General features: G+C 35.0%; 1 protein-coding gene across 1 annotated transcript in view; it reads left to right on the top strand.

Annotated features, from left to right (window-relative positions):
* Positions 1-10736, top strand: part of SHOC1 (shortage in chiasmata 1) — a 46467-nt gene extending 35731 nt beyond the window's left edge. Inside the window, exons 20-25 of the mRNA XM_056514024.1 lie at positions 3535-3628; positions 4682-4813; positions 6100-6249; positions 7313-7484; positions 7706-8263; positions 10642-10736. Of these exons, the coding sequence (XP_056369999.1) occupies positions 3535-3628; positions 4682-4813; positions 6100-6249; positions 7313-7484; positions 7706-8263; positions 10642-10736 (1201 nt within the window). The remainder of the gene's footprint in view (positions 1-3534; positions 3629-4681; positions 4814-6099; positions 6250-7312; positions 7485-7705; positions 8264-10641) is intronic.
* The last annotated feature ends 3590 nt before the right edge of the window (positions 10737-14326 follow it).

Here is a 14326-nt window from a genome sequence, read left to right as displayed (position 1 = left end):
TTTTAATTGTAGCTGGTACTTTTTAGTCAGAACAATTTTTAATTGTCTACTTTTCTCTGAAAATCAAAATGTTAACAGACTTTTCTTTTCTTTAGTGCTTCTTGGTCCTTGGAAGACTTTGTATTTAATTCTTCATAAAAATGGCTTTGAGATTTTTTAGTTGTTGTTTTTATCTACTGAAGCTATGCTAAATACTCAAACTGAACTATAGTAAAACATCTTATTTTCTGGTGCATCACAGTGTTTAGGAAAGAGTAAGTTTAAAACAAAGACTAATTTATTCATTAAATTCAGACCCACTATTCACTTAATTTTTGATACTCCATAACCTGTATGAAAACTGCTAGGGCTGTAAATCATTGTGCTTCTTTATTATTACTTTGACGTAGTTTTCCTGAATTTTGCTTTCACAGTAATAAATACTTGGTAAAGAGGCCTTTTATTTCATGAGGGGAAAGTAAAAAAAAATAAAAGGAAGAAACAAATAAATAGGGAGCAGAGCAGGTAAAATATCTCTCAGTGACAGAGATACAGACAGTTGATTTCACCATTTTGCAGGACACACATGCCAGTTTTAATCCTGGCTATATCCTTGAGTCAGCTGTGGAGCCATTTTTGGTCTGTGTCTAATTACAGTTCAGTAGGGGAAAAAATAGATGTCTTTGACTTTTAAAATTTGAACACATCATCTGACATGCTTTTAAACTCTGACTTGTTCAGGTCCTTTGTTAGGCCTGGCCATAAGCCAAATAGCTGGGAACAATGTTTTGTTGCTTTTTCACTAGCTCCTTTTAGCAGTGATTTAGGAGTTAAATAGGTGAGCAAAGAGCTATACAATTTCAGAAAAGATAAGAGTTTACTTTTTAAAAAAATGTTTGAATACACTCTCTAAACAAGTTTCTAGAGGACAGTGCTAGCAGATTCAGGTTTAGGTCTCTTGTGTTCCCAGGTAAAACACAACAGGAGCCTGTGCTACTGGCACTTCTGAGTCACTCAAAAATTGTAGGATCATATCAATGGCAGTCAGGGAGTTTACTTTGCTTTGTGCTGCACAATCATGAAAGGTGGAAAAGCAATGCAGTATGTTAAGTTAGTCAGAAAAAATTTCTGAGTATCTATCTTAGTTTCTATATTACCTCTGGGTTTTTTTGGTTTTGTTTTGTTTTTTTGTTTTTTGTTTTTTGTTTTTTTTGTAAACTCAAGGGCTGGTTGCCAAGATCATACTCAATGCAATTAGCAGTATAATTTGATTTCACTAAATCACTTCCACATTGATATGTATTGTTCAAGTGTGTCTTAAAGTGAACTGAGCATTTGAGAAAGATCAAGACTGTTCAAGTCAAGAAACTTTAAGGGGTGTATGTTATCAATTTCCTTTAAGAATATAGTATTATTTTACTTGTCTGAGTTTTAATGAAATAATTTTACTTCTTCAGGTACAGCATTACCTTTGTTGAAAGAAGCAGTAGCTACTCCTTAAGGCTCTTTGGAAGTACAGATCGATATGTTGTGTTAACAATAGATGAATGTACTGCTATCTTTTTGCAGGTACAAAATGAAACTACTGTGTCCAAATTCTGTTATGTGTTTGGTCACTTCTGGGCCACATCTTCAGAGTTCTGACGTACCTTTTCTTCCCCATAATCATATTTAATTCATGCATTGTTTTGCATCACAAATCATTAACTCTACAATTCTGTCTGTGCCGGTTTGACTACTTTAAAATTTTCTCAGTTTCTTCACTGAAATAACATTTGACCTGTGATTTGATTATATGGAATGTAGTTAAAGGATGAATACTTGAAAATAGGGTTGTATATAGAAATGCTGTAACAACAAATTAAATGTATTTGTGGCTCTGTTCTCTTACCACTGTGCATATTAATTCCTCCAGTTTCAGATGGTTAGCTGAATTAGTCTATAGAAGAATTTGTCCTGCTTTTGACAAAAAATAATAGTTTAAGCAATAGCATTACTACTTAAATTCTGGTATACAGCAAGACAGATTACAGGTAGAGGAACTGGTTCTGAAAGATAGATATACAATAAAATAATTAGTATTAGGAGTACAACACAGACATTCCTACAAGCTACTGCAATTAGTGATTTGTACTTTATATAGTTAGTGTAAGTATGATATGATTTGTATAGGCCAAGTAAGTACTTCAGAAGTTTATAACAATATTTTGCATTAATAAAGCTCACCAAAAAATCTTTAGAACAGCTTAAAAAGATATTGACAGTGTTTCTTTTTAGGGGAAGGAAAAAGAGGCATAAAGCTGTGAATCAGCCTTTTGAAGTTCAGAGAAAATAAGAGTTGGGAATACAAGCTACTTGCCCCAGTTCCCATATGTGTCTTTAATGCTTACATTATTTAGCTGTATTTATGTTTGATCTAGTTTCTGCATGTATATTGATAGTCGTTATAAGCTTGGGGCTGCCATGGTAATGTATTTATTTAGTTTCTACACTTTATTGAAATTCCATTGTAGAGTATGGAAGAGCTAAATTGTGAGGACTCCTGTGACACTGTAATATCAAGATTGATGGCATTATCACTCCAATATATGTGCTGTTGGATTATTTTCTATTCCAAAGAAAGACTGAGTTTAGAGTAAGTTATTAAATTATTTTTGTTATCCTGGTATTTTTTGTCACTAAAGAAAGCTGCTTATTAAAACAAGTTGATACTTGTTTATCCTTGAACTTCTCTGTAGGAATACATTTCTCTTAGAACAATACTAATATTGTAAGCTCATATTTCTAGTGCGCTTTGAGTTTTTCAATGTTACAATGTTGTCATGCTCCTACTGAAAAACTCTGTGAGATTGTAACCAAAATGTTAGAAAAATTTTTATTTTTTTTTTATTTGTGAGGCTATTTTTAGTTATACATAAAGGATAAAGAAGTGGTTGTTATAAAATGACAGAGTTTGATGGAGGCAATACTAACATGAGGCGTATTTTAAATCAACAGCTCCGGGAATTTCACACCTCTAAGGATATGAAATACTGGAACTATTCTTACATCTGTTTGAAGTAAATTAACCCCTACAAATGTGTGGCTATGAATTACTGTGTAAACACCAGTGTATATAATTTGCAACAGGGAAACATTCTTCCAGTGTTCTTCCAGTGCATCGGTAGTTCTCCTTTTGCTATGGAAGCACACCTTTTGTTGACATAGTGCATAAACATTATTATCTCTTTTGAGATTTTTTCTATAAGCTAGTGGTAATTTCCTCTCCATTTTTTTCTCCAGTGTCTCCAGAGAGTTACCTTGCTCCAGACCTTTTGCTTCAGACCAGACTTGCTTTTCTGTAGACTGACTGCTTTCTTTCCTTACAGTTCATCCTTCAGTAGCCTGTCCCTTAATGTATTCTAGTTCTCTTTCCACAGATATTAATGCTCAAACTGTACCAGTATTCTGAATTCCAGGAAATGAAACAGATATGTATTAAGACATGTAACAAATTGTTTGACATTGTTCCATGTGCATATTAAATATTAATGATTCAGTGAAACTGTTTTACAGGTACAGTCTTAAGGGAAATACTCTGCTTAACCTTGTCTTAATTTATGCCACTATAATTGAACTTACACAGAAATCAGAAGACTTTGAAGTGAAGGTAATTTTTTTCTGTATTAATCTTTATGATATGATATTTCTAAAAAGCTCAAGTATGCCTTCTATATCAAAAACATAAAATAGCTTAAAATTACTAAAATAAGAGAGGATCTTAATTCAGTGCTGCTAAAGTCAGTGAAAAGACTGGCTTGACTGCAATACAAGCTGAATTAGATTCAAACAGCAGTTGAAGTCTTTATGACTAGGAGTCAGAAGATGAGGTCGTACCTTTAATAAATTATTAGAATATACATTAATCTTGCTTATGTCTTAATTTGAAGTTTTAGATCAATAGTATGTAGCTGATGTGGCAGAAGAAAAAAAGAAATAATTTGCTGTTAGCTAGTTTGCTTTTTTTAATGTAGCAAGATAAATTACCTTCTTCCTTTAAAAATCAGGAAATCTAGAATCTAGAAAATCTGTTTTATTATCTAGAATAATCAGCATTAAAAAATGGGGCAGAAATTTCATTCAACTTAGCAAATTGCTGGTAATTTACATTTTTGAACAGAGTGATATCTTTTCAGGCACTTTTTCCCACTTACTTGCTGCCAGTGTTGAGTGCAGATCTTTATTATCTGCATATTAAAATTTGTATAAAATTTATCTGATCAAATGAAAGTTATGAGGACAAAGAGAGGACTAAGCTTTTTTAATTTCATGTACTCAGCAGTGTAATTTGCTTAGAAATTATAGCTTCAAAGTGTTCCATATCTTCTTAAACTACAATGGACATTTCACAATTACCTGTTTTATTAGGAACTCATGTTATACACAGAAACTTAATCACATATGAAAGACGAATAGGATAAATCAATTAATTTCACTATATAGGATTTGCATAAATAAGAAGTGCAATGTGCAGCCAGGCTAGTGGTCAAAGGTTGGAGGTTTTATGCATTATAAGCATGGATTAGGTTTAGTTATTCAGCAGTTATTCAGTTATTTAGTTTATTTGTTCAGGGTGACCTTTAGTTTTCACCTCAACTTCTGTAGCAAATTGAGACACTCCTTAGAGTAAGTTTTAACCAAGAATATTATATATCACTTTTAGGTAGTTCTTACCCCAGGGATTGAAGAGACAGCACTGATAATTCGTCAGATTGCTGACAACATTTTGATAGCATCTAATATCAGTCCTGATGAGTGGCTGGACAAATCCTGGCTTTCTGTTTTGCCGTCTGAGGTTTGCTTCTCTTCCCATTCTTCCCATGAATTTATAGTTTTCTTCATTTTTCTAAGAGTCTTAAAGTTTTAGGCTTTTTTTCTTGTATTTCTCTTAAAACATATTTTTAAAATAAGCATTATTACATATATTATATATATGTGTATATATATATATATGCAGATATATATGCAAACATTTTTCTAGTATGTATGCAAAGATATATATGTATTATTTTTTTTTCTATTATCATTTTCAGCACAATTAGATGCAACTTGGACTTTCCCTGTGCTTTCACAACCTGTAGGGAAGTTTATCCACTACATCTGTCTGCCATTTGTTCAATTCTACAGTTCTAGGCTCTAGGTTTAAAAAAGTACCCAAATCATAAAAGATAAACATACACAAATTCAGCCATGCTGATCCATTGCTGAAGTCAATGGCACTGCTTGCCAACTTGCTTTAGCAAGAGATGGTAAAAACTTCTTTAGCTCATGCAGTTATTTGTTTAATTCATTCCAGTAAATGCTGGAACAGACCCATCAATCACAAACAAATATATTATATCCTTTAACTTGTATAGTAAGGTAAATGTAAACTTGTATTGTAATGAAAGGTATGGATTTATTCATTTTATGTGATAGGTTTGGGCTCTTGAAAAGCTGAGATTGTTTTTGGCTTTTGAGAATTCAGAAGCAGTATAAAGTAGGTATTGGCCTGACCTTTCACGAAGGGCGTATTGGATTATAGGTTTTCCAATTTAGAGATTAAGGGTACTGGTAAAAAATGGCAAGGAGTCAGTTTTATGAAAGTCAGGAACAGGAAGCTGACACTGATAACAAGCTACTCTCAACTTGCTGCCCTGTTTGTGACATTAATCCTCCCCTTGACAACTCCTGCTTTTGCCACCTATTTCATTGCCTTTAACAAGTACAGCTTTTGTAAAACAGAACCAGTTTTGTCAGTTTATATTGATCTAGATAATAGACTTTAAAATGGAGAAATAATAGTAAATCTGGTCAGGCATTTTAAAATCAAGTTATTCACTGCTTTTAACCTTTAGAAAATAAAAATTTTTAGACTTGATTTTTGTCAAATGCTTATACAGAACTTACTGTTTTTCAGAAATGATACTATATTGCATCTGTATTAAAAAAAGGTTTTTATTCGACTATAAAGTGCTCTGTTTGAAAGCTGTCTTTCTATGATATACTCTATAACTTATTCAGTAAGAGACTGTAGTAACAGGAAAAAAAGGATAAAAAGTTTGTCAGATCTCAATCTAACAAAATAATTTCCATTTCCAGACAGAGAAATGCCTGCTTACTTTTCCGTGTATCAATCCTTTGGTTGCTCAGTTTATGTTAAAGAAGGAATCTTCACTGAACAAGTTATTTCTTGCAAGCTTTGATCAACTGCAGGAACTTCTGCCAGAGGTTCCAAAAAAAGTTTTAAAGGTTGGCCCAAATTACTTTATGTATTAGATCATTTTTGTTCTGTTTTAATATGTGGTTGTTTTGTTGGTTGGTTGTTTTTTTTTTTTAATTTGATGCTACATGTGCATTTGCTGGTGTAATTTAAAAATTAATTCCAGGTTTTAGCATATCATTCATACCCAAAATGTTGAGTCTACTGATTTTCAGCAGATTCTGTCAAGTCACTGTTTTTTTTGTGGGAAGATAATGAGAGCATTTCCTTAACCGGAAAAATACTCAACTTCCTCCTCAAGCTTCACAGTATTGAGTATTGTATCAGTGTGCAAGCTTTTGTGTATTTGTAATGTAAAAGATGTTTTCCAATTAAGTATTTCCAGGACTTCCTTCCCTCCTTCCTTCCTGCCTGCCTGCCTGCCTCCCTCCCTCCCTTCCTATAGTAAACCCACCACTTACCATTCATAGTACTAAGTGTTTGACAGAGCCCTAGAGATGAAGAATTTTGTGCTCCTACTGTTCCAGTTGGGTCAAGTCTGGGAAAATTATAGACTGAATATAGTCATCCAATTCAATAAAAAATGCATGTATTTTATCATTCAAGAAAATGGTTGAGGATACTGTTCATTTAAGGTGAAGTATTCTGTAAAGGTGAAGGAGCAAGTGAACAGGTATTTGGGCACTGAATGTGAAAATGTGCATACTGTTGTTTTAACTGTGTGTGTGTAAAGCCATCTTTATTGACAGAAAAAGCTCAGGTAAATTCCTCTGTGATGCGTGATAGGTGCTAATCCATTACAGACACTGCTTCCTACATCTTGAAGTAATGAAGGAAAACAAACTGCATTAAGATATTGCTTTAACTATGTTTCAAGACAGAGACTATTACTTAATCTGTTTATAGATTTAAGACAGATGGTACCATGTGTACTGTACATGTCTCTCCTCCTTTTGTAAGTATTTTTTTTTTGTTTCAGTAAACAAAAATTTATACATCTTAGAATCTTAGCAACTGATTTAACTTTTTGTAGTTGGCAGTATAGACATGTACAGTAAACATTCCTGAAAAATACTTTCTTTATTGCTTCAGCATTTCAGTGACATGGTATCTTCATACAACCTAAATACTGCTGCTCCTCTAGAAAAAACAGTGAAAAGTGCATCACACCCAGAAAACCTGAATAACTTCAACACATTGCATCTTGATGATAAACAAAATTTTCAGATTTTAGAGCTGCTTGATAAGGCACAAACCAGCACAGGTAATATTTTGAATTAATAGGAAAATGTGTCTTCTTTGAAACTAAGTGAAAATTCTGAATGTATTAGAATTTTTATGTTCTAATCATGGTAAGGTCACTTATTCTGATGAGACAGACTGCAATCACAATGCTCAATGACATTTTGGTTTTCTGTGTAAAATGTAAAAAATAAGCTCACCTTTCATTCTCCAAACAAAATGGTTCAAATTTTTCTCTACCAGGAATATCTCATATGAATTCAAAAGCCCTAATTCCTCCACTGAATCGTCATAAGGGTTTTTTTAAGTCTGATCTTCCAAGTTGTATGCAAAAGAATGCATGCTCATCGGATGTAATTACAAGGAGGAAGCCAGAATTCTTTGCTGCATCAAAGGACTATGAAGATTTTTCTCATCTAGAAGTTAAAAGTTCTCTCCCTGTTCAAAGAGAGCCTTTTAGGATGCATGATTGCTCTGATCATACTTCCAAAGACTCTGAAAAAGAGGATTTCTTTGCAACTTTCAGTGGCTGTGCACCTCAGAAGAGCTCTAAAAGTTTTCTAGAAGAATTGAGAGACACGACATTTAAAAGCCCAGAAATTCAGATTCACCAGCCCCTGTGGAATGATTCTTCATCCCCAGGCCCATGTAATTCATTTGCTCATGATGGTTTTCTCTCTGATTTCTTTGATGATACGGATGAGCTTCAAAATCTGAATTTTAACCAAATAGGTGGAGCATCTAAAGGAAAGAGAAAACAAAGGCCTTCATTTTTATGGACAAAAGAAAAAATTAAAACAGGTAAGTCCAAAGTAAGCAAATTTTGCTGAAATTCTTTTTGCTACTCAGCTGCAAAGTTCTGGGGAGTAAGTCCGTATTTTATCTTTCATTTAAATAGTTGTTAAATCAAATTCAGCCCAACAATTACCTGATCCCTTTGCTAAAACTTCCATGCATATGTATTTCTTCTGTGATAAAAGGTTCCTTACAGGTTTCATTTTGAGCCTCAAGATGTCTTGGGGTATTTAAAAAAAAGAGCCAAACCCAGTGAATTAGTATTCTGTTAATGCCATTATTTTTCCCTGATAAGTATTGAAAAGCACAGTTATTCAATACTGTAAGATTCAGCTTCTTTTCTCTTTGACAGTGCCTAAAATATAGATAATGAATGTGCCAGAATTAATTTAAAAGTTATGGGGAAGATTGTTTTATAAATACAGATTTGGACAAGGGTGTCTCCTCTATAGGACAGAAAGGAGATTCAGAAAATCCTAGGAGTGAAATTCAGATTCTACTACTAGCTGTGGTTTTCTTTTGGCATTAATGGAGTAAAAACAACACTGAAAATTTTCAAAGTTTGTTCCATATAATTCCTAATCTTGGAGTATTTTTTTAGCTAGTATCTCCATGGGTAAATTCTCCACTTGAAATCTTTGCAAAGCTTATATTTTCAAAAAGATGGTATGATGTGTACTTCAAAATTTTGTTTGCCCTGAAAGTGTGAATAGTCCTTATGCAAAATATTATGATTCTCTTTTTTTGTAGTTTTCTTATCCCTGGTTTATACCATCAAATATAGTAGCTTGAAACCTTTTTTAATAAGCCATAATATGTATCCATGGAGTCTTGCAACTAAGAAAGTCCCTGTCAGGCTATATATTGTTGTATCATTTATTGTAGTATTTTTAAAAATTCTTCTGTTTCCCTGTAGGTGAGATGACACTTGTTTTTAAATGCAAATTTAAATTTGTTTTTTTAAAATGCCTAATATATAGTACAGATGACTTAATTTATGATTTGTCTGTTGCTGGCTGTCATTAAATCTCGTGGTGGTACAAGATCAGCACAGCATTAAAAGGGTTTCACTATCAGATCAGACTCATTCCTGAAAGCCTAAGTAACTAATTTAAATCACTCTTTCATTGACTGCTTAGGGTAATTATGGAGGTAAAGAGAGAAAAAGTTGATTATAGTTAATTTCTTTTAATTTTCAGCCTGTGTAAATGTAATTGTTAATACAGAAACTGAACAGACATTTTGCTTCTCTGGAATTAAAATTGAAACCTGTAATATTACTGACTAGGTAACAAATATTCCAGTAATCTGTAGCTGGCACTGATAGCATAAAATTCTATATATGGTATATTTCAGTAGAGATCATGGCAGATTCTTCTGGTACCACATTTTACAGTGTTCAGAAAACATAGTGATCTCCAATTGATAAGCCCAGTAGGACAAAAGTATACTTGAATGTGGATCAAATCAAAACAAGAAAAAATGATTTTTGGTTTAGATTTCAGAAGAACAGGCTTATTCTACTTTAAAATTCACTAACCAGGGGAAAAACAAATATATGAAATAGTTTTGCATGCTAATGCAACCCCGCCCCAAAAAAATTTAAAAACCAACTAAACAAACAAAAAAACCCAACCAGCCAACCAAAAAACCCTAACTTCACCTTAATACAGTAAAAGCCTCTGAGAGCAAAAATTTAAGAAATATGTAGAGAGTCAAATTAAGAAGACACACTGGGAACAAATCCCAAGGATTTCTTCAGGTGTTGGCTCAAGCTCTCATTAAACCACAGATAATTCATGACATCATGCCAAGCCAGTATTTCCACTGGAACAGATCAGATCCTTAGATTTTAGGTTTTAGCATTTTCTGACAATATTTTTTGTAAAGACTAAGTATAATTGCCTCATAGTAACTTTTTTTGAATAAGCAACTTCTCAAATATGTTATTATAAAAGCACTTGAATCTTAGGATGTAAGTAGCTTTTTAAAACAACTTAGAAACATGACTACATCCCGTTAAAAATAATTAAATTTTAACAATTATAGAATAGTTCTAAGTGTAGTATTAATGAAGTAGAAATAAACATTAATTATTTTCTGAAGTATTGCAGTTAAGTAGAGGTTGATTTATTTATTTTTGTATAAGGTCCCATATACTTATTACAGGACAATATGCATAAAACGGGTCCGTAGCAGTAAGAAGTAGCAAATACTAATCTGTACACATTTTATTTTATGACAGTTGATACTTTTCTTACCAGTTAAAGCCAAAATCTGTTACTGTTCTGAGAAACACACACAGTTTGTCTTAAGTCAGCGTACATGTTGTATTTGGAGTTTATCACAGTTTTCCTTTCTCCCACTTATGTTTTCAGATTCAGGATTTCCAGAAGTACAGGAGTTTAAAAAAAGGAGACTGACATATGAAAGAGTCCCTGGAAGAAGAGATGGACAAACACGTCTTAAATTCTTTTGAACAGAATGGGGTTTTGCATATTACATACTTTTTTTGGTTTTCATTCTTGAACCCTTTAAAGGGAAATAAATAAATTATTGTTGTTAGTTTATAGAAATAAATAAGGATTTGGAAATTCTTCCTTGCTCAGGATTCCTCTGTGTGTGTTTAAAAAGTTGCTAAACAAACTAGTTTCTTGAAGCTGGATAATTACTGCTTCTCTGTTGTCATGGGTGATGTAGAGGTACTTTATCACTCTTTAAATAAAAAAAATATTAATGTAAAAAAAAACAGATGTCAAGGCTCACTCTGAGTTTTCAGAACACTTGTGTTTTCTCCCTGAGCCTGCTGCTTTTCCAATGTAAATATGAGCTAGATCTGCCAGAATCTCAAGGCTTCTCAAAGTCTTAGATATTGCTTGCAGTTACAGCTGTGACTTTTTGTAGCTGTCCCCTGGGCTCCGTTCTACTTCTCTTTTTCTGACAGCTCCTTCAGGAACAATGTGGTGAGTTCCTGAGTTCCTTTTAATCATAATCAGTCTAGGAAAAAGCTCTTTGTTTCATGGCTAACGTGTGAAGACTGCATTGAAATTTAGCATTCTCATAGATTTGATTCAGGGAACTAAAGTGGTGAGCCTCACTCTTTGCATAACCTGCTGGAGGCCATTTGTTGGCATCCACATTTCTCAGCTTTCTGCAGTGCATTGGCAAGTTGGGGGATGAAAGTCATCTGTGAGGCAGATCCAGATATTATAGGGTACAACTAGAAGAGGTAAAAAATTGAATTTAAAAAAATAATCTATCTCAGTCATAATATAAAGAACAGGATAGAAAAATACCCAAACCCTCACTTTCCATCAAAAGATTTGGCAACAAAACTGGAAATATGTGTGGGAGCAATGGCAGACAGTAACTCCATTCTGCTCCAGGAATGCATAAACGGTTTGCATAGACATGCCAGCCAGCTCCAAAATGTCTCTCTCTGTTCAGTGGCCTTCAGCTGAGATGATTCAGGTTTTAAACTCACTAATCTTTTTAAGTCTGATGCAGTAACAGAAAGGTGGGGTGGAGCAGGGAAGTAATGAAAGAAAAACCACCAAGTTTAAGGTTTATGCTTGCACTTAAATACTTATTTGACATTAAACCTTCATTTAGCACATATTCGCTATTTGAGTAAATGAAACCACCACTTAGGGAAGAAAGGTTTGGCCTCTCAGAAAAAACAGACTGTTGGTTTTTGCCTGAATTGTTAAAAGCTGTGACAGCACTAACTGCAATTTTAGTTCACAGTAATATCCCTGAAATATTTGTGCACTGATTGTTTGCAAGATTTGAGAAAATGTCTTTTATAAGTGGTAACATAAGAAGATAACATAAGTCACTCTTTCCTAGAATAAGAGAAAGACTGAAATGTAAGTTACAATTTTCTTACTATCCATGGCCCATTTTTGTGGTCACCTGGACCTAACCATTCTACTTCTTTTGCATCATGGGTTATGTTGTTCAGATCTACCTCCCAAATTTCCAGAACCAGGAATCTGCTATTTTTAAAGTACAGCTCTACAAAGTCTCAGTCACAGATGACCACAGTCTGAGAAAATTACAGCTGCTAGTGCCAAGCTATGTATTTGTGTTCTCTTCAACAGGCAAAGGCAGACACCAGAATTTCCACATGAACAGTTGTGAAAATGTACCATAGGTAATCTGTAGATAACTTTGAAAACAAAGGCATATTGTCCACATTAAATAAATAAATCCAAATGCTGTCTGTGCTAAGTTTCCGCTAGGTAGAAAAAATGTCAGTGTACAGTAAAATTACTGGTAATATAGTGGAAAATAAGGGAAAAGGCTTGCAATAATGAAGTGGTTTTTACTGTATTTGTTGATGACAAATCTCAGTCTCACAGATATGGACACATTGACAATTTTTTAAAACATTATGTTCTTCCCCTTCTTTTGTCTGTTTAATGTGGAGTAAAACTACTGCTGAACTACAGTGATGCCCATCCCCACTCCCCCCTCCCCCCACCCTGCCAAATTACCTATTACTGTGAATTAGGAAGCAACTATTTATTAGATGAAAAGGCACAGTACAAAATCTGATCTCCAGTGTTACATCAGCAGGTAGGGACACTCCATTCCTGGAACCACTTTATTAGTGACCAGGCAGGAGGCAGATAGAGAAGAGCCTTGCTGATCAGCTGGAGAGATGACAGTCAGAAAAGGGGGCTTGTGGCTCATGTGAGGCTCTGAGCATACAAATGTGTGCACTTAATCTTCTTTACTGTGGGTGTCCTGTAGGCCCTGCTGCTATCAGATAGCATTGAAGGCTTCTGATAGCCCTTTTGGATGGTCTTTGGGAAGGGAAGCTGAGATGTTGCCCATAGTTGTCCACCTCACTGCAGATCATACATTGAAGCAGAAGTGGCAAAATGTGATGCTTGTTCTGACACTCCTCTCACAGAACGTGCCCTGGGAGAGCAGAGGTGGCATTGCTGTCAGTCCTCCCTGCTTCTACCCTCAGATACACACTGCCCTGCAAGCAAAGAGGTGCAGCAACCACACTCCTCTGAAGAGGCTGGAATCCATGTCTGAGGAATAAACACCATCCTCAGAGGGATAAGTGTTCCCAATTCATCTCACAACTGCTGCACAGATCCTTCTAGTCCTTGCTGGTGCAAGACACTGATGCAGCCAGGTCCTGCAGTATGCTCACAGTGCTACTGCAGCTGTGTTGACCTGGTGCTCCAGCTGCAAGAGACCAGATGGAGTTGGGCAGGGCCAAGAGACTGCAGTGGTTGACTGTCTAGCAGTGGTGGATCTCTGCTGCCCACTGTGGTTTGGCCACTCCTGATGCCAGCTCAGCAGCCACTTCAAAACCCAAGCTCCAACTGACACAGCTGAGCCTGAAAGTGTATGCAACAGAGAGAGAAACAGGTGTGGGGATGAGGGGAGGTTTTATCACAAAAGGTAAAAGAAATATGAAGGGCGTGCCTGGGAGGAAGTAGGCAGCAGCCATATGCTTTGATGTATACACTCATCAGTATCTTTGACATTTTGGCCTCTGTGCAAGAGTAGCTTGGCTTTCTCTAAATTTCCATACCTGTGCCCAGTACTAACAGAAAAACTGCCATACTTTAATAGCCTACAGAGAAAGGAAGTCAGAGTGAAGAGAAGCTCTGAGGGAAGGATGTTCTCTTCCTTCTGTTCTTCTATTCCTTCTTCTTCTTCTCTTCTATTTAAAGGCACAATACATACTGGCAGATTACAGCTCTCATGTTGGTGTCTTCTGCAGGACAGCAGCATGGAAATATTTGACAAAAACTGAACTGCCTGGAGGACACGGTTGCCCTATTTCAGTTAACATTCATGAACATCAAGTACTCAAAACAGCAGAGTGCTTCCTTACAGCTTCAAAATGTGTAAAGTGAGCCTTGTAACATCGTTAGTATTTACCACTATAATCAATAGATATGAATGGGATTTTTCTACTAAGATACAGTTTCTAAAAATCCAACACCAACCTTCTCTTCCCTCCCACAGCAAAAGAGCTTCCCAAAGCAAAGAGCTCGAGTCCTTCCCTCCCAGAGCAAAATCCAAGTATCCTCTTCC

The sequence above is a fragment of the Oenanthe melanoleuca genome, chromosome Z (genome assembly GCF_029582105.1).
Source record: "Oenanthe melanoleuca isolate GR-GAL-2019-014 chromosome Z, OMel1.0, whole genome shotgun sequence".
In the NCBI taxonomy this organism is placed as follows: domain Eukaryota; kingdom Metazoa; phylum Chordata; class Aves; order Passeriformes; family Muscicapidae; genus Oenanthe; species Oenanthe melanoleuca.
The sequence above is the reverse complement of the archived record's forward strand: the minus strand, read 5'-3'. Positions and strand labels throughout refer to the sequence as shown.